Source organism: Coloeus monedula, assembly GCF_965178545.1.
Source record: "Coloeus monedula genome assembly, chromosome: 20".
NCBI lineage: Eukaryota > Metazoa > Chordata > Aves > Passeriformes > Corvidae > Coloeus > Coloeus monedula.
In genome coordinates this window covers 3,158,686-3,178,467 of record NC_138800.1, presented here as the reverse complement: position 1 = coordinate 3,178,467, position 19,782 = coordinate 3,158,686, and the positions used below count along the sequence as shown (strand labels likewise).

General features: G+C 48.4%; 1 protein-coding gene across 1 annotated transcript in view; it reads left to right on the top strand.

The window, feature by feature from the left end:
• Positions 1–5,902: 5,902 nt before the first annotated feature.
• The window catches only part of GTF2IRD1 (GTF2I repeat domain containing 1), a gene marked incomplete at both ends in the record, with an annotated part of 49,421 nt that continues 35,541 nt past the window's right edge, over positions 5,903–19,782 (top strand). The window contains 8 exons of the mRNA XM_082294533.1: positions 5,903–6,025; positions 8,062–8,203; positions 11,075–11,221; positions 14,306–14,489; positions 15,987–16,297; positions 16,746–16,835; positions 17,674–17,757; positions 19,159–19,342. Coding sequence (XP_082150659.1) covers positions 5,903–6,025; positions 8,062–8,203; positions 11,075–11,221; positions 14,306–14,489; positions 15,987–16,297; positions 16,746–16,835; positions 17,674–17,757; positions 19,159–19,342 — 1,265 coding nt within the window. The remainder of the gene's footprint in view (positions 6,026–8,061; positions 8,204–11,074; positions 11,222–14,305; positions 14,490–15,986; positions 16,298–16,745; positions 16,836–17,673; positions 17,758–19,158; positions 19,343–19,782) is intronic.

Sequence of the window (19,782 nt, the reverse complement as noted above, 5' to 3'; positions counted from 1 at the left end):
CACCAGGCACCTGGCTGATCACAACCACCTGCAAAAAAGAGACCTCCAAAATCCCTGGGATGGAGTGGAACAGGGAAATACCCTCTGAGTCCCTGCCCCTTCCTCGTTGGTGAGATAACCCTTAGCGTGAGTCCTGCCCCGAAGCAGCATCCCTGGATGGGATGCAGGGATGGGCCCCTCAGTTGGAGCAAGGACAGTGTCCTGGTACTAGCAAAGGACATTATTTCTCACTCTGTCTCCAATTAGGATGACTCCTGATTGATTTTAAAGCATGTTTAATGATAGCCAGGGCTAATTGCTTAAGTATCTTCCAGAGCCAGTGTAAGCTTTGAAAATTCTTTTAAATGTTTCCTCATGGAGTAACAGGTGATTACAAATAAAATCGCTGTCATCTCATCATTATGTACATGGGCTGGCAGTGGTCCTCCCAGCAGATGGGCTTGAGGGCACTGGTCCTGCTCCCTTGGTCCTGGCAGGATGGACATGGCTGAATATGGTGCCCAACATCCTATGGCTCATCAAACATTTTGGGTGGCCAGGAAACCCAAGCACCTTCAAAAGTCTCCCACCCCCAGCTGTACTTTCCTCTGCTCTAATATACCCCCAGGCTGCCCCTCCACTACCCAGGGCAGTAAAGGGCCTGTAATCCATTTGAAGACCTACCTCTAATATATATATATATATATATATATATAAAATCTGTTTCATCGAGATTGATATATATGGGGTTTTTTTGTTTGGTTTTTTGTTGTTTTTTTTTTTTTTTTGCTGGAACTGGGGTTGGTTCGTTTGGACCTCCCACCACCTCATCTGAACCACTGAGGCAGCAGGTAGAATTTTCCTGGAAAAATGAGTAAGTGGATAATTTCCTGCCACTCTTGTGTGGAACTGTGGTCAGGACCAGTGCAATGGTAATTTTTTCTCTTTCCTCTTTTTTTTTCTTCTTTTTTTTAAACCCCCAGTGTGCTGAATAGTCTAAGCTGTCATTAATTTTGATTCATGTTTAGCTCACTGAACGGGGAACTGGTCCACACCAGTACCAGGCTTTATAAACATTCTGGGTGGGCAGGCATGGGAGGATTTTCATGGTGATATTAGGATCTCCATTAGGGCAAGCAGGCAGCAATGGCAGCACAGGGCTCTCTGTGATGTTCCCTAGGTTTTTGCTTCTCCCTTGCTGCGTGCTGGGTCTTCAAGTTGTTGCCCTTGGGTGTAGCTGGTACCTTAAGGGCCGAGCTAGAATATGCAGCCATGACATCCACCTGTGGGCTTGGGTTGGGGCACCAGACTGAGAATACTTGGCCCCAAGATGGTTTTGAGGTCTGATGTCCTTCCCAGGTTCTCAGTACAAGAGATGCTTCGCATGGTAGGAATAGACAGAGTTATGTTTGTAAGACACAGTAGACCAACAGGAAAAAACAAATTAATTAGTTTGAACCCAGTATGTTCTAGGCCAGTTTGGACGGGGCTTTGAGCACCTGGTCTGGCAGAAAGTGTTTCTGCCCATGGTAGGGGATTGGAATGTGATGGATTTTCAAGGTCCCTTACAAACCAAACCATTCCATAATTCTGTGATTCAGTATTGGTAACAAAAACTCCAGTATTGGTAGAAGTCAGTGTAACAAGCAACAATTGTGGGATGTACTCCATCCCTCCTGGGCATTTAGTTGTTCCCGTCTCCCACTATGCACTGGGTTTGGCCCTGGGTAATTCCCAAAAAAGGGGTCATTGCCTTGCCTTTTTTTTGCTGGCAAGGGTAGCCCAGAGGAGTGAAAGTATGGGGAGAGCCACTAATTCAGTCCAGGTTTGCAAGTCCTGGACAAATGTTCAGCTTCCCTTGAGGAATGAGATTTTGGGGATTTATGCTATATAAGGCTTTCAGGCACAGCAAGGTGAGGGCCAAGGGGAGGATGGCAGTGGAGGGTCCGTTTCAAAGTCCATGGCAGTGTGGAAAGAGCAGCTCAGCTTAATAAATAAGATGATGTTGCTTCTGGCTGTGACATGGGGTTGAAAATCACTGTAAGACTTGGAAAGATAAGGAGGAAGAAGGGGGATGAAAAGTCTCCCATTCTTAACCACCAGGAGCACCCTGCAAATTCAGTCTTTGCATGGGCCAGGGGCATGCTGTGCGAGTTGTTGGATCCCATAAACCCCCTCTACTTCTCCTAATGGGATCTGTTTATAATTTGAAGGGTATAATAACAGCTTTCTGGCTAGAAATTTCCTTTGGAGGGTTGTCATTGGCTTACTGGTGGGGGGTTTTTTACTGTTTTGTTAGATCCATAGGGTTTGGAAATGGTGATGTGGGTTGCACGGCTGGAGGATGTTTATCTTGGTGAGATGATGCTCCATGGAAACGTTGGAGGGACTGGTGAGGGGATGTGCCTCCTGTGGGCACAGGGCTGGGGGCCCCCAGCTCATTCCACAGGGGTTCATGAGCCTCCCAACATGCCTGGTTTTTGCTTTGCTGCAGCACAGGTGATTCATAAGTGAAACTCCCCCAGGGCCAAGTTTCTAATCTTTCCCAGGATTGTCAAGGGATATGTCATAAGAGCCAAGCAGGGGACGAGAGCCAAGCATCCTGTGCCGGCTGTTGCACAGCACCCTGTTCCCCTGAGATTACTTTGTGGACGAGAAATAATTACAAAATAATACCATTTGATAACTTTAAAAAAAAAAACAACTAAAAATGCAAAACCAATCTGCAAATGTTTGCTTTGGCCCTGTGACAGTGGTGTGATGGTCCCTGAGCAAGCCTTTGCTCCTGGGGTTGAGGCTCAGTGTGCAGAGGTGCAATGGGGCTGTACCTGGAGCAGGACCCCTGTGGAAGGTGGTGTCCCAGGGAGGGATTTCAGCAGGACAGTCGCATGGAGCCCCAGGAAGTGAGGCAGACTGCTCTGCACCCATCCTACCCACCTTGCTCCCTGTTGCCAGCCTGAACTGCTGTAAGAATGGTTTACCCTACTTTTCCTAAAGAGTACTTTCCCTTTAATCAGACAAACAACTTCAAGCCTTATGTCTTAATTTGATTTAAATAAGCCTAGCACTTGCTAGTGAAGTTTTTTCCTCCCTTTTATTCCACCCTTTTCTAAATCCACTCTCACTGCTCTTTGGGACCATAAATGATTAAAAGCTTTACTGGAATATTGTTGTTTCCCCCCCCCCCCCCCCCCCCCCATCGCTTAAAATCCCATTGTGTTACTTGGGTCATATTTTGTTATGTTTTTGGGTTTTTTTCTTGCTGAGTGATTCTTGCTTTTACTTATTAAACAATCAGCCAGGGGAAAGGGATTATTTTTGTCCCGATCTCCTGCAGGATAGGAAGGGGATGCAGGGATCCTGCCCCATCCCATTGGTTCCTCCTCTGCAGCCAGATCCAGGTTATGGCTTTGCCAAGAGAGGAACATCTCTTCCCTGGAAGTGCTGATTCCTGTGGGAGTCTGTGGCTGAACAGGTTGGTGCAGCTAGAGCTCTCCAAGGGGATGCAACCAGCCCCACCAAGGCAGGGATTGGTTCTCCAAAATGCTGCCAGAAGGCAACAGAATATCCATGTCATACCAGTCATATTTAATAATAAATCGGGCACTCAGAAACATATATGGACATCAAAGTAAGGCTGTTTTCTAAGCAAGTGCTTGGGGGAGTCAAGAAGGGAGTGATGCTCCCTGGAGAAAGGCAATGGCTGGTCCCCAGCTCAGCTTAGTACCCAGCCTTGGCACCACCAGCACCTCGCTGTTGCCTGCCAGTTGCAACAAGGCACCTCTTATTAACACAGCATCCATGAAAATAATGGAATCTCAAGTTCCCTAGTCCTGCAGAGCTGTGCTCAGGAAGCTGCTTGGGAGCTTGCAGCTGAAATTGGCTCTTGTCTGTCTGTCTGTCCATCTGTGCATGCTGCAGGGATGGAGCAGGGCAGATTGCCTCCTCGTGTTGCTGCAGCTTCTTGTTATGGTAAAGCTGGAGGTGCCTGGCAGAGACCTGTCCCCAGCATGGGGACACCTGGGGTCTGTGCCTGGCTGCAGGACCGTATGTTCAGTTTCCTGCTTTATTTTCCAAGCTGATGCCTAGTTAGGCCAGGTTTTTTCCCCCCCAAATCATCCTGGAGGAGATGTCAGTCAGCTTTGTTAGAATGTGTCAGATGGGTGGAAAACGATTTTCCTGTTAGTGTGGCTGAGGTTCCGGCTCTGCCATCTGCAGATGCCAGTGAAGCCCCAGCACTGCTTGGCTGCTTTCAGCAGCTGGCAACGTTGGGGAAAAACCTGGAGGGCTCATCCAGAGCAATTCCTGAAATTTAGTCATTGTTGTTTAATGGGATTTGTCTCCTCTCTTCATTAGCTTGTTGCAGACCCTCATAAAAATTTGCCCAGAGAAGCTGTGGTTGCCCCATCCAGAAAGTGCTCAAGGCCAGGTTGGACGGGGCTTGGAGCAACCTGGGATAGGTGTCCCTGCCCATGGCAGGGGGTTGGAACAAGATGACATTTAAGGTCCCTTCCAACCCAAACTAGTCTGTGATTCTTTCATAACATGTGCGTGCTCAGGTACCTGCAGAGATGCCAGCCTGGGGGAGCTTGTTATTTTGGGCCAAAATCTACCATTTCCTCAGTTTCATGGGGCAGCACAGCCCTTCTTTGCATTCAAATTCCTTCTGCTTGGACACAGCTGCAAACTAGGGCAGGAAGGTGAATTTGGGGGTTTGCTGTTTCCTCTAACCCATGTTTTCAGTGAGGCCGGGCAGCTGTGGTTCTCAGCTGAGTGGCAAATTGAATTATGTGCAGGCAGCTTCATTCATATTCTCTGCCTTCTGCCCATCCAGCCTTGTGATTCTCTAGCCTCTTTCATCCATTTGCAAACACATGATTTATGATCTGGTTCAAGTGGCTCCTGAGCTGACTTGCCGCCCTTTATTGGCAGGATTAAAGCTGGGTGGTGCGACACTGGGGGCAATAGCTGGGAGAGATGTGTTGGGTACTGAGGGTGATGCTGTCTCAGGTGTGGGTGTCCCAGCATGGGAACAGAGTGTTTTAAGCACGGTGAGACCTTCCCTCAGTTTTCCTGCAGCATTGGCACTACTGTGAGTTGTGATGAGACATGAACACTGAGGCGCAGAAACCTGGTGCTGTTGCTGTACTTGTAGCTGGGTCCCAGCATTGTTCCCCATTTGGCTGTGAGGGATGGAGATTTTGGGCCTGAGTGTCTTTTCAGATGCGTGGTCCCTGCATGCCACCTCATCCTGTTCCCCCTGACACCAAGAACTGCAGGGTGGGGTGATTTGATAAGGGAATCCCTTGCCATGAGCTGCATCTCTCCCTTGGCGTGAAAGCAGAGCACCCTGAGGCTTGGACCTGTTTCAGGTGCCAGGCTCTCCTCTTGCCCAGGGTTTAGAGCAGGAGGCACAAGGATGGTCAGCACAATGTCTTTGTGGGGACAGAGCCATCACCCCCTGCTCACGGCTGCTATCAGAGCTTGGGCACAGGAGTGCTCAGTGTCCACTTCAGCATCACATCCTCTGGCTTGCATGGCCACAGGCTGGACATCTGGGGTATCCCACCCCATGCAGCTGGTCCAGTGCACCCTGTGCAGTGGTGACATCTCCTTGAGGGTGAGATGTCAAAGCTCAAAAGGCAGAGATGATCTGGCCACAGCTGGTACGCACAGCGTCGACTCCAGGGTTTGACTACAGCTCAACAGCATCTGCAATTATCTGCCTTTAGCAGAGGACTCAGGGGGACTGTGGGGTTCAGGCTGCTCTGGCCTCTCTGCATGCCTCAGTTTCCCCTGTGTATCTGTGCCAGCATTGCTCCCATAGCACATGATGGTAGTGGGACTACTGTGGTGATGCTCCAGCTCTCTGTTAGTAACAATATAAAATAGCTCTTTTGTTTTTTTCTATTTTCAGGTGAATATGGCCTTGGCAGGGAAGCCTTTAGATGTGACTCTCACCACCTCCAGAGCTGACCAATGGAATATGGTTTTTCCCCAGAGAGACGAAATCATCACCAGCTTAGTGTCTGCCTTAGACTCCATGGTAAGAGGCTGGTGGTACCCCTGTCCCCATCCCCCTCCCGTCTTTGGCCTCCATTTAGCAAGGCTGTCTGGGTGCAGGGCTGGCACAGGATGCCTGGTGAACTCATGCCACTCCCCTCTGCTGCTGGAAAGCCCAGGGAGCTGCTTGAGCTGGGAAATAAAAAAACCCTTTCCTACCCTGACAGCTATAAGGATCATAAAGTCAGCACAAGTTAATCTCATGTGTATTGATCTGATGTGTATTGTTTTTTCATTAATATTTATGTTGCTATCAACTGGCTATAGGGTGGTTGGCTTTTTTTTCTTGCTGTTTTACCAGTGTTACAGTGAGCATTTACACAACAGCAGAACAATGGCTTTTTATCTCTGAGAACAAAGAAAATAACTTTCATATCTTTTGACTTAGAATTCCCAGTGGAAACCTTGCGTAAGTCAACCCTGCTTACATAAACAAGATAACTGTTTGGATTAAGTCTTGTGGACCAGAGCTAATCTTATTTTTAACTGTGAATGTGATCAAGAAGGGAAAGCGGATGTGTAGTAACAAATGTCTAATGCAATGAGATGTGCTATATAGCTCTCTCTTTTTAAAGTCAAGTCATATGTAATGCATTTATCTAGGATGTATTTTCCTCTCTATGCAGGTAGAGGTTTTTTCATTAATACCAATTTCCTTCTCTTTGACATTACCACCCCACTAAGGAGCAGGTTCCCTGGAGCCTACACACCCCAAGCAGCGTTGATGATTTATATACATGCCATTGTGTACAGGAAATTATGTTACCATAGTTTGACTTCTTAACGAATATACATTATTTTGCAGTCCCTGTTAGGTGCTTATACTAGGGCCAGGGACCAGGCTGCTCCCAAAATTCAGCCTTCATCCCAGTGCTTCACCAATGGCAGGCTCTGTGCTCACTGAAACCTAGCTGCCTGTGTGCCTGGTAAATAAACTACATGGCCATATGCATGTCACCAAGCAGGCTTAGTGTTTGGGTTTGTTCTGCCTCCAAAATTCACGTACCTTAGTTTTTGTGTTTATATTTTGAGTGTTGGACTTTTTGAGCAAAATACTTGTCTTTGTGACTGGGTTTTGAAAGGAGGTTTCTTAAAAATACTGGGTTTATGGGATTTGATTCAGTGCCTCCTTGAAGAAGGTGAACAGGAGGTAAAATGACCTAGTATAGAAGCTGGTTTAAGCCCACACAAGTGAAGCTCATTGTACGTGTGTGCAGGGAGCTGAAAGTAGCTCAGGGTGGTTGGTCCATGTAACCCCTTCTGCTCTCCTGCTCCTTCCTTGGAGGTTCCTCCATGGGGTTGTTGATGTGTCTAACCGGGGCTGATACTGGGAAAATCCCTCCTTTTTTACCCATTTAAATCATGACCTGGGGATAGCATCTTCCTAGCATCAGTGCTGTAGCTATAGGAATATGACTCAGGCTGCTGGCACTGAGTAACTATTATAATATTAAAAATACTAATAAAAATGCATATACATGTGTATTATGTAGAGCAAGAAGGGTATATTACATAAAATGGATTAATGGAGGAAGTTTTTTCCATCGCTATTGTTTTGCATAACTGTACAAGAAGAATTGTTCAGCTAATCTGGACTTTGACCATAATAGTGTTCTGCAGCTGAAATAAGATTCTTGTGTTTCTTATTCCATTAGAGCTGATGGGAAAACACAAATTGTTATCAGTTGTGGTGTGGTTTTCTCGTTAGATTTTTTTTTACAGGGATGTTTTCTTTTAAAGAAATGCAATAAAATGTTTCTTTTTAGGATAGGAAAAAGTGAAATAAAATGATGGGTAAGTAGTTCTTGTTTTCCAGCTGGATATTTTTGTAGAGCTGTAAAGTCACCAAAATTTTTAAGGGATGTCATAAACCCATGAAATTCTGACATAAACCAGAACACTGCTTTTGATGGAAGAATCTTTTGATGGGAAGAAAAAAATCCCACTGGGAAATGGCAAGGGGTGGGAAGCAGGGATGCTCCCCCATCCTGTGCTGTGCTGACCTGATGCCTCCAACAGTGCTTGGCACTCTCCAAGCTGAACGCAGAGGTGGCCTGCATCGCCATCCATGAGGAGAGCGCCTTCGTGGTGGGCACTGAAAAGGGACGGGTCTTCCTCAGCGCCCGCAAGGAGCTGCAGGCTGACTTCCAGAAGTTTTGCAGTGAGTATCCACACCAGCACCATCTTCCATGCCCAGGTTGGTGCTCCAGTTGTGCCAGCTGTTGACTCCCACTGTGCCATGGAGGGGTCGTGGTTTGGGGGCACCACAGTGCTGTCTGTCGGTCCATGGGGCTGAGTGGTGTTTGAAGTGATGGAGAAAGTGGGAGGAAGCTGTGGCCAGAGCCTCTCCCCTGCCAGGGAGGGCACTGTGTGCCCTGGCTCTTCTCTTCTAAAGTATCCCTGAGGTGGCTCAGGGCTCGATGGCTTTTAGCCTCTGGCAGTGCTGCCAGAGCACTCGAGTATTTTTCAAGGACTTAGCAGCAATAGTTTGTCCTAGTGATCCCCCCAGGAGCAGAAGGGCTTTCTTGGTCCAAGGCTTTTTTCCTGGTTTTGGAAAAACAGGAATGGGTTTGGTAGCTGGAAGTGTTGGTTGTGGAGTTGCTTATATTTTTGAGGGAGGAACAGTGATGACAAGATACCTTGAGCAGGAGCTGTGTTCCCCTGGTCTCAGATCAGATTCACCAAGTATCTGAGGGTTACCTGTGTGTTGCAAGCCTTCTGTCCCAGCTCTGTGCCTCTGCCAGTTTCCAAAAAACAGTCTGGGAGCTGAAGGGAGAGTGGGAGCCATTCTGTGCATGGGGACCATGTTTCTTGGACAGCATCATTCCCAGCACGCTAGCTGCTGCTTTCCTCACTCAGTGCAGAAGCTGGAATGGGATCTGGTTTTGGTGGTGCTGAGGACACCAGACCCAGATCTGTTCTACATGCTGCTCACGGTGGGATGTCAGTGTGGTGTTGGCAGAAACTGTGTTGGAGAGGTTGTTCAGGAAGGGTTTGCTCTGGTGACACCACCAGTGCTATGAAGCTGCCCAGGTCACTGTCTGCTTGGGTTGCTCACTGCATGGTTCTACAGAAGCAGCTCTCTGCCATGGCTCTGCCCAGCCCCTTGTCCTGCTGCCCTGGGCAGCTGCTGGCCAACTCCACTATTCCATCCTCTCACAAGAGACACCATTAGTTATCTTCCACATCATTCTGCAGGACAGGAGGCATTTGGGAGATGTTTCCTACTTTCATGGGCAACTCTGCCTTCCCTTCCCACCACCCACAAGATGTGGATGGCAGTGGGATGGCCGAGGGGAAGGAACTCCCTTGTGTTTCCTCAGGCTGAGAGAGGTTGCTCAGTCTGGAGAAGAGGAGGGTCTGGAGAATCCTGAGAGCCCCTTCCAGTACCTAAAGGGGGCTTATAAAAAAGAGGGAGAGTGACTTTTTGCCCAGGCAGATAATCGTAGAACAAGGGAGAATGGTTTTAAACTAAAAAGGGAGAGATTTAGATTAGATGTTAGGAGGGAATTCTTCTTTTGAGCATTGTGAGCTACTAGGATAGGTTGCCCAGAGAAGCTGTGGCTGCCCCATCCCTGGAAGTGTCCAAGGCCAGGTTGAACAGGACTTGGAGCAACCTGGGATAGTGGAAGGTGTCCCTGCCCATGGCATGGGGGTGGAATGAGATGGTCTTTAAGGTCTCTTTCAACCCAAACTGTTCTTTTATTCTGTGATATATCCTCATTCATGACCTACCACTGTGCTGGGGCAAAGCACCTGGCACTAGATCCTGATTCCCCTCTCTTTGGTTTCATTTATACCTCTGTCAAAAAAAAATAGTCATGTCTGGCTGAAAACAGAAATCTTGAGCATGGGGTTTGAGTAAAGTGGCTGATGCTGCAGACAGGGTGAAATGTGATAACTCTGTCTGGAATTATACATGCCCAGGCTCAACTCCACTCCATGAAGCTCTTAGAACTGGCACACAGTGGAAAGTATCCCTGGAAGTGCCTCTGATTTCTTGCTGCCCTCTTAGAAAGATGTGAGTTAATCTAAAGCAGACATCACTTGGAGATGTAAGAAGCCTCTTGTCTCTCTGGGATGCAGACCTTGGTGGAACACCCTCCTTCATCTGAGCCTCTGGTTCAGCCTTTCTTGACGCATGGGGGGAATTGACAGTGATCAGAATTAATGTCAGTGGAGGAGGGAGAGGCAGTACTTAGAGGATGCAGATGCATTTCAGAACCTTGGTAAAATACCCTAAAAAAGTTTTCCAGGGCCTGTTTTGCCATGCTGTGGGAGGCATGTGAGCTTTACAGGGGTGGCATGGTGACTGTTTACTTTCTTATGTCTAGTTCTGTGTGTATCCCATGTTGCTCTTGACCCCTTCCCTGTGATGTCCCAGCCATGGACTTTTTCCACAGAAGGATCTATAAGCTCCTTCTTGAGCACACAGGCAGCATCCAGGGCCAATTGCCAGTAGGAGTCTGTCGAGGATGATGAAGGAATTAGTCCTTTGCCACCGAAAATCCCTTGCGAATCACTCCGAATAAGACAGCAATAATGCATTTGTAGTGTTTAATTTTCTGTGCATTTAGAGATACAAAGAAGTCAATGCTGAAGATATGCTTTATTTGAGGTTTAATGGGGGAAATTAGCAGGAAATAGCTGGTATTACTGAGCTGCGTGATACTGAAGGGTAAAAAAGCCTCCGAGGAAGGCGGATTTTCTTTTCCTGAGAGATTGAAGGCTAAGCAGATTGAAACCAGAGACTAGAAATGGACTGCCCAATTAGTCATAACTGCTTCAGTCTGGCTGAGGGGGAAAAGCCAGGGAAAAGGGGGCAGGCACAGGATGAGTGACCCCACTGCTGGCACCACTGCCCATTGCTGGTACCTTTCCCTGCATGTTGGGGGCTGCTGGGAGCAACCCAGTGTGATCTCATCCAAGCTGGGGCCTGATGTGGGTGGGAGGCCTGGGGCACTTGCCTGCTCAGCCAGAGGCTTCACCCCTTCTCACTGCAGTGACTCCTGTTTTCTCCTCTCCCCCGCAGGAATCCAGCAGAGGAAGGAGCAGGATACAGAGGTGCAGAAGAAGGCAAAGGAGTGTGGGCAAAGGGTGCTCAGGGTCTCCCCGGACCAGGGATCAGATGTGTACCTCCTCAGGAAGATGGTAGAGGAAGTGTTTGATGTGCTTTATAGTAAGAGCCTTCATGCTTTCCTTTGGGGATATGGCATGTCCCTGGGGCTTGCTGAGCTGCCTGGCACTGCTGCCAGATGCAGCTTTCATTGCCAGCCCAGCTCCTTGGCATGGGAGCAGGTGCCTGGCAGGGGCAGCATGGTGGAATGTGCTCCTGCATGGAGTTAGTGCTGCATTGAGATGGGGTTTGGCCACTGCTTCTTAGTTTTCCAGCACCCCAAACTGAGCCAAAAAAATCCCTATGCTGGATGAATGAATTCGGTGTTTGGCTTTCCTGGCTGCAGCTCTCCATCACCATCTGAGATTCAGGGCCTGGTAGAGCCCTGCTGGGGCTATGCAGGTCTCCCTGAGTGCAAAGTGCAGGTTTTGCCCCTGTTTGTGTATGTGATTTGGGAATGGGCATTCCCACACAACAGAAGGGGGGATAACAGGAGCTACCACCAACTGTGCTGGGCTCACATGCAGGAGTTGCTGCTCTGGCTATTGCTAGCATCTTCCACAGTCTTCACAGACAGAAAAAGGAGATGGCATCCCTTCTCCCCTGGGACAGACAGTCACTGAAATTTGTTGAAGGCACTTAAAGCACTTGGAGGCAATATTCCCATTAATAGGGGCAGTCAGAGTCTATTGCTGCCTTCCAAAGGCTGGGCCCAAGAATGAAGGAAGGGTTGCAGAAGAACCAAGGGAACAGATTGGAGAGGGTGTTTCTGTGCTGGTGAATTCCCTCTCCAAGCTACAGGTCTCATTGTCCTGCTGCTGGGACAGTGCCAAACTTTGCTGTCCCCTTGGGAATATGTGAATTATTAAAATCTGACATACAATAAATATATAATTACATTAGAAAAGCTTGATCAGGGTGCATCTGCATGGGGTTTATGAGCCAGACAGCCCATCCACTGCCATGATTAGCAATGCTCTTTACTGTTTCAAGATGTGTGGAGGTGCGTGGGGACACATTGGCCACGCCCTCAACCCAGCATGGCCAGCATTGCCATAGCAGAAGAAGGTTGGGCATCCCTGTGACAGTAGTTTTGGCTTTGACACTAGGTGTAATTCTGCCTTTGCTGCTGCTTCAGCTGTTTCCATCCTTGAGCCGCTCTGTGGCGAAACCTGATGAAGCTGCTTGCTCCCCTCCCTTCATTCCCACTGGGAAGAGCCTCTCCTGCTTGAGTGGGGAGAAATACCACAGGAGATAGTAGATGCCCCAGGGTGATTCTGTTTCTAACACGGAGAGGACTGTGAGAGTTTAACAATTAGGATTCTTTGGGATTTTTTTTTTTTTTTATCCTTTCATCAATAAGGATTGGGAACAAAAAATCTTTAAAAATGCTCAGTCAAAAAGATTCCCTCCAGAGCCAGGTAATCTCTGCACTAACAGGATGACTGATTACCAGTGGCTTCTATTAAATAGTCATTAATGATGATTATTATGTCTTTAGCCAAACCATGAGTCTCTGCACAGCAGCACAAGACTTCTGAAGGTCACCTTGATAATAACACGGTCCCCATAAAAGTATGTTTGGGAAGTTCTTGAGCATTGGGTTAATAAGGAGCCACTGTGGACATTGGGAGCTTCTCCCAATCATGGAGAGAGGTGATGAAGGGAGGTGGAGAGCTGCTAGAGCCAGCGCATTGGGGCAGGGAAACTGTCAGCTTGCAGAAAGTAAACTCATGGTGTCATGGTTCAAAGGCTTATTTTAAAACTTTGGTTATTGGCTTAATTAAAATATTATAAATTCTCCCTATAAGAAGCCTAAATGGCTTGTGCAAGTCACACATCATTAGTTATAATGCATTCCTTCAAAGGACATGTTAAAGAAATCACTTTTAATAAGGACTTGCTGGCAGCGTCACAAGATTTACAGTGTTTCTGTAAGATCTTTTGGTCTTGTGTTTTTTTTGGTTTTTTTTTTAAGAAGAGAGAACAAAGAGAAGGTTTAAAAGAAAATCCACAGTATAAAGTCCCACAACAACTTAAAGGTCCCATAATCTTCTCTGTCTGCCCCTCAGCCTAGAGATGAAGGTGCAGACACTGTATCATGCCACCAGATGTTTTGCATCTGGACATTGCTTTGCCAGACAGGTTGCATTCCTGCATGGCTGTTTCTTGTGCTTCATGCTTTCAGCACCATGTTTATTGATCACAGTGGCTTGGGTTAGTTTCCAAAGTAATTTTTCCCCAGAGAGTAGCTTGAGGGTTTTGGCCATTCCTTGAAATCCTTCAGAGCAGGCTGTTTTTCTGATGGTGTTTTGCCTGCAGAGCATAGTAGGGCAGCCCTGGTTTTGGCACACAGGCTCTTTATCTAGTTTAGAAAATCCCTATATAATTGCAATGCTTGCTGCTTGTCTGCTGCTGCCAGGGAAGGGAAAGCAGTTTGTACCTGACTCCTTGGGGAGATTTTGGTGTCAGAAGTAAAATGGAGCCAGAGGCACATGGTGGGGCTATGTGGCCAGTGTTGAGGGGAGCAGGTGAGAGTTCTGGGCTGCTGGAGGTGATTGTGCAGTCAAATGTATTGATGTTCAAGCTGTCTGTGAATAGTGGGATGGAGGGAGATTATTGGTTTTGGTTTTTTTCCTTGTCTATCAAAGTGAATCAAGGCTGCTTGACAGCAACAGCAATCAAACTGCTTTCCGTTCTTCCAGGAGGTAAAATAAGAAAATTGACTAGAAATAAGGTTCCCAGAATATCTCAGTAAACATGAGATAAAAATCATCGTGAGCTCTTCTGCCTTGTTTGTCAGCCCTTGGCTCCCTCCCACCTTGCTGATGGCCATGTACCTCACTGGCATATGGCTGGGCACTCCCAGGGGTGGGCTTGTGCCAAGTTACCCCAACTGAGGATTTTACTGTGCAACCTGAATGATGAGACATCTGCTTATTGGCTTTTATGAGCTTTTTATTAATTAGTGCTTTTAGAAAGGAATTGGAGTGCCTTGCATGCTAAGTGCAAAGGTAAGAATGTTTTTTTTTTTCTCCTAATGGTTCTGTTGGTATTTCTTGCTTTTGCATTTGCTCCTCCAGCCCAGCTCAGCCATGGTTGGGGGCACAGGGTATTTGTCAGTGTGTAACTTTGTCCCCTCCCCAGGTGAAGCCATGGGGAAGAGCAGCGTGGTCCCTTTGCCGTATGAGAGGTTCCTGAAAGAGCCAGGTTTGCTGGCAGTTACCGGCTTGCCTGAGGGGATCAGCTTTAAGAAACCCCTGGAATATGATGTGAAATCCCTGATGGCCATTCTAGAGCACAGCCACAACATCCGCTTCAGGCTAAAAAGGTAATCTTGGGGACATCCAAGGAACAAGAGAGCAACAAGCCCTTGGGATGGTGTAGATGTTGTATCTTACAACACTGGCAGATGATGATTTTGTGTGGCACAGGCAGGAGGGTCCCTCCCATGTCCCAGCTTCTCCTCGAGACCCACAAACCTGGGTCCAGCCATGCCAAACCCAGCCTTGCACAGAGATTTGTTTGTGTTGGGGGGCTTGAGTCCATTTCAGACTCATTTCTATAAAAAGTGTGTGTAAACATGCACATTAACTGCATCCTTTTGTGTGTCTCTGCCAAAATTTCCACTGCAGTAAGCTAAGTGCTTTTCCGTCTCCAGAGGGATTTCCAGGGTAAATGCTGCAAGTGTCTTCCCAGGCTGAAATGGGTTCTTTAATGCCAGACAAGGAGGAAAGTGGGGGACTGCAGCAGAGCAAACTCCCCCTTTTGGCCACACTTAAGCAAGGGGTTCAGTAGTTTTAGGTGCGTTTCCCCTCAGCATGACCAAATACCTCCTCTAAAGGCTTGATGCTTCTGGAAAATCAGGCTAAGACAGCTAAAAGTAGGACACGCAGAATTTGAGCTGTCTGTGAGCTTGTGGCTCCCTATCTCATGTGAAGCATGTTGGTTTCTTCAGTCTGAGACTCATCCCTGGGCTAACTGAGCTCCCCTTTGAATGTGCCATGGGTGTTGGGGGCTGGCACAGGCAATGGAGCCAAGTGATTGTGGTCATAAAAGGCTTTACCCCTTAAATGCACTGGGCATGGAGCTGGGCAGCTTTGTCCTAGCTAATAAAAGTGCTTTGAACTGCTGTAAGACTAATCATCTCCACTTAAAGAAGACAAGAACCATTCAGGTGCCTGAAGATGCTCAGGAGTTTGAGCGATGGATGTAACTTCTGGATCATAGAATAGAACCGTAGAATGGTTTGGGTTGGAAGGGACCTTAAAGACCATCTCATTCCAAACCCCTGCCATGGGCAGGGACACCTTCCACTAGACCAGGTTGCTCCAAGCCCCATCCAGCGCAGCCTTGAACACTTCCAGGGATGGGACAGCCACAGCTTCCCTGGGCAGCCTGTGTCAGGGCTTCACCACCCTCACAGGGAAGAAGTTCTTCCTAATATCCAATCCAAATCAACCCTCTTCCAGTTTGACACCATTCCCCATTGTCCTGTAACTCCCTGCCTTTGTCAAAAGTCCCTTTCCAGCTCTCCAGTACCTTTGGGTAATGGAAGGCCAGAGTAAGTTCTCCCCAGAGCCTTCTCTTCTCCAGGCTGAACAATTTCAACTCTCTCAGCCTTTCGAAATAGGAGAGGTGCTCTAACCCTCTAATCGTCTTCATTGCCCTCCTCAGCAAGGAGCCTGGCAGCTGGTGGTGCAGCATGTCCCACCCTCCCAGGCATGGCTCTTCCTCCCCCTCCACATCCTTGCTTGTTGCAGCTTAGCAGTGCCATGGGCCCAAAGGAACCTGTTTTTCCCTCCTCTTCTCCCTTCCTTCCCCTCAGGCCAGCAGATGAGCCCAGCCGAGAGCCCAACCCCAACATCGAGTTAACTTGTTCCTCCCTCGCCTCCAAGGGCAGCCGAGACTCTGGTGCCAACGGCCCTGTGGCCAAATCCACCACCCAGGACACCCCCTCCACCATGGCTGTCACCAACTTCCTCTACGGCGTCTCGCTGCCCACCCCTGTCGCCATCGACCTCAAGCAGGAGGTGTCCTCGGGGCTGCCTGGGCCACCTGCAGTGGGCGAAGCGCTGCTGGCCCGGCCGGCGGGAGAGCTGAAGGTGCCTTCCTCACAGGAGTACAGCGACTGCTGTGGTAATAGCCTGGAGTTTGCTCTCAGATGAGGGCCTGATGCACAGCCCACCCCTGGCCCTGCTAGGGGACAGGCTGGGGGTTTTGGCATTCCTTGGATTAAAACCAGTGTAGAGCTTGGCCTGTATGGCAGTGAGCAGAGCTCTTGCCATGCTGCACTGCCCCAGCCCTTCTCTGGGTGCCTGCAAGGTGCTGACAGGGCGCACCTCTGTTTCTGCCCCAGAATGACAGGTGCTGCACCACCAGGCCAGAAGGGCAGTTGGAGTGGGGATGGCAGGGGTCAGTCTGGCCAGCACTGCTCTGGGTGTCACTGGCCAAGGTGCATGGAGGAGAGACAGAAGGGTTGGGTCAGCATCGTTGGCAGTGGACAGCACCCAGGGTCTTGTTGTGGTGCCTGGAGCACTGGTCAGGCTCTCATCAGCCCTTTCTCCTTGTCTCCCCTCTTGTCCAGGACAGAAATCATCAGTCTCCGGAGGTCCCCTCATCCAGAATGTGCACTCATCCAAGCGCATCCTCTTCTCCATTGTCCATGACAAGACAGGTCTGTGTCCTGCTCCAGCATTAAAGGCAGCTGGCAGCCTTAGGGAAAGGTTCCCCTCACCACGTCTCTCCCCAGCAGTCTCCCAGCCCTCTCCACGCTCTGCAGGGACCTGGCAGTGCTGGAGGCAATGCATCTTGCATTGGAGCCAAGACCTTCATCTCTGCTCTGGTCCATCCCTGCCATTCCAAGATGCTTCTAGTGGTCCTTGAGCACTGCCAGCTGGCTGGGAATTCCCATCTCTGCTTCCTGCACAGGGAACCAAGGCACGGCTTTGGACGAGGCTGTTTGCCCCAGCTGCAAACAGTACATACCTGCCGAAAACTTGGCATTATTTCAAAATTACTGAAATCCACTAGTCCCAGTGGGATTCTGCAGCAGTGCTTGGGAGGATCAGCAGTGGGGAGGAGACTGCCATTTCCCCACCTTCACCGCACCCAAGGGAAATGCAGCCTAAAAACCCGTGCCTGCCTTAAAGAGGAGAAAAAATATGGGTGGGAAGGTTGGGAAAGAGGAGAAGATGGAAAAGCTCCACTTGTGAAGTGGCTGTACCTTTCAAGGGTTCATTCCAGGTGGAGTTGGCTCTGTCCAAGAGGGTCTTTCATTCCAGGGCTGAGAAATTTTATGGGGTCATTTCTTAGAAATCTGCTTTGCACATGCCAAGGAGAGTGCTTGGGTCTGGGGTTGGAGAAGCCCAGACCTTATCTGCCAGCCTGGCAAAATTCACTGAGGAAGAGGGAAATAATTTTTAAAGTCTTGTTCCTGCTTTGCAGGAGAAAAGTGCATCTGCTGAGTACGAACCATATGGTAGTTTCTTATTTCTTGTATTTTGTTTTGATAGATAAGTGGGACAGTTTTATAAAAGAAACTGAAGACATCAACACCCTTAGGGAGTGCGTGCAAATTCTGTTTAACAGCAGATATGGTGAGTAGGAGTTAATATCCCATTATGCATCTGCAGTGCTTGTGGATTGCATATCATTATATAGCAATCATTTTTGTTCCCTAACACAGCAGCAGAAGCCATATGCTAGAGCTCCCTGCTCTTCCTAACACATTTAGCTCAGCATCTCCCAGTTTCAGGGTGTCTCCTGAAGGTTATGTCAATATTTCTGTTTGGATCCCCACACCATTGTCAAGGAATTTATACCTGGGCTGTAAAACAGCCCTGTGTGGGAATGTAGCATGCTGGATCATAGCACTTGGGCAGCAGGAGTGGTGGCAGGTGGCCATTTTACATTAATGTGGCAGGTAAAAAGAAGGTGGTTGTTGTTGCAGCTGCTTTTTTCTCCATTTGCACGGCTTGTGGATGTTGTTGGTGTTCCCTTTGCCATGGGCAGTGCTTTTGGTGTAGCTCTTGGGCATCTGGGCAGGTGGGAGCTTGGGAAATCACTTGGGGCTGGTGGGCTCTTCAACTGTGCCATCCTTATCAGGCTGTGTAATTCATGAGTTACAGATGGGCTGTAGATGTGTGCTGTGTCACCTGTGAGTTGCATATGGGCTTGAGACAAGCCCTTTAACTTACGATTTATATATGTGGTGCTGGAATGTGTCCAAAGGGTAACAGAGCTTAGGAAGAGTCTGGAGCATGAGTCTGATGAGGAGCAGCTGAGGAAGCTGTGGGGGCTCAGCCTGGAGAAAAGGAGGCTCAGAGGGGACCTTCTTGCTCCTAATTAGCTGAAGGAGGTTGCAGCCAGGTGGGGGGGGGAGGGGGTCAGTTTCTTCTCCCAGGTGACAAGTGGTAGAATTGGAGGAAATTGCTTCAAGCTGCTCCAGGGAAGGTTTAGATTGGACATTGGGGAAAATTTCTTCACTGAAACATTGGTCAGGCACTGGTACAGGCTGCCCAGGGTAATGGTGGAGTCACCATCCCTTGAAATGTTCAAAAAAACATATGGATGTGGCACTTGGGGACATGGTTTGGTGAACATGGTGCTGCTCGGTTGGAATCAATCTTAGAGGGTTTTTCCAACATTAACAATTTTATGATTCCACGTGCTATGCAGCTTATGAATCATAGAGCTCACAAACCTGCTGTGGTGGGTCACAAGGAGTTTGGGGATGATATTTGAGCCAGCTCACCCCTGGTTTGAGCATCACTGGGCATGTTTGGGAGTTTTGGAAGACACTGTTAGCTGTGTTTACTGCTGCTTTCTCTCCTTTTTGTCCCATTTCCCACGGGAGAGCTGCTCCTGGGACTCGCTTTCTGGGACAAGTGGAGAAGAGGGCAGAAAGCATTTGCTCTGCTTGAATTCAAGCCTTTACACCTTTGTTTTAATGTCTGTAATTTACTTGTGTAAATGCAAACCATGTGTTCATCTTTCAGCTGAAGCCTTGGGGTTAGACCACATGGTCCCTGTCCCATACCGGAAGATTGCCTGCGACCCTGAGGCAGTGGAGATCATCGGCATCCCAGACAAAATACCTTTCAAAAGACCTTGCACCTATGGTGTCCCCAAACTCAAACGGATACTGGAGGAGAGGCACAACATCCATTTTGTCATCAAAAGGTGGGTGGTGAGGAAAGCAAAGGGGAGCGTGTGGCTCAAGGGTGTCAGGGATTTGAGCTGTGCTCCCTCCATGCTCATAGGGTTTGCTTTGACACAAAAAATTCATTGCACCCTCTTTCATAAAAGACAGTTGAGAACTCCTTCTCCCTGCAAACCTCTGGTTTTCATCTCTCTCTCTTTTTGCAAGGATGTGGCAGAGCTGGCTGTACCATGATCACCCCCAAGCTCTGCCGCCCTCTTTTAAGTGATCATGGGTACCAAATTTTGCTGATGCCATCCCAAACATTTCAGGTGGTTACAGCGCCTTAAATGGCATTTGGTGGATGGGAGCAATGCCCCTGGGTGGGGGGAGAAACATCCATATTCTCACAGAGATTGCTGTCCACCTTGTTTTTCACTGATCACTTGTGCACATCCTCTGTATCTGGTGATAGGAATGT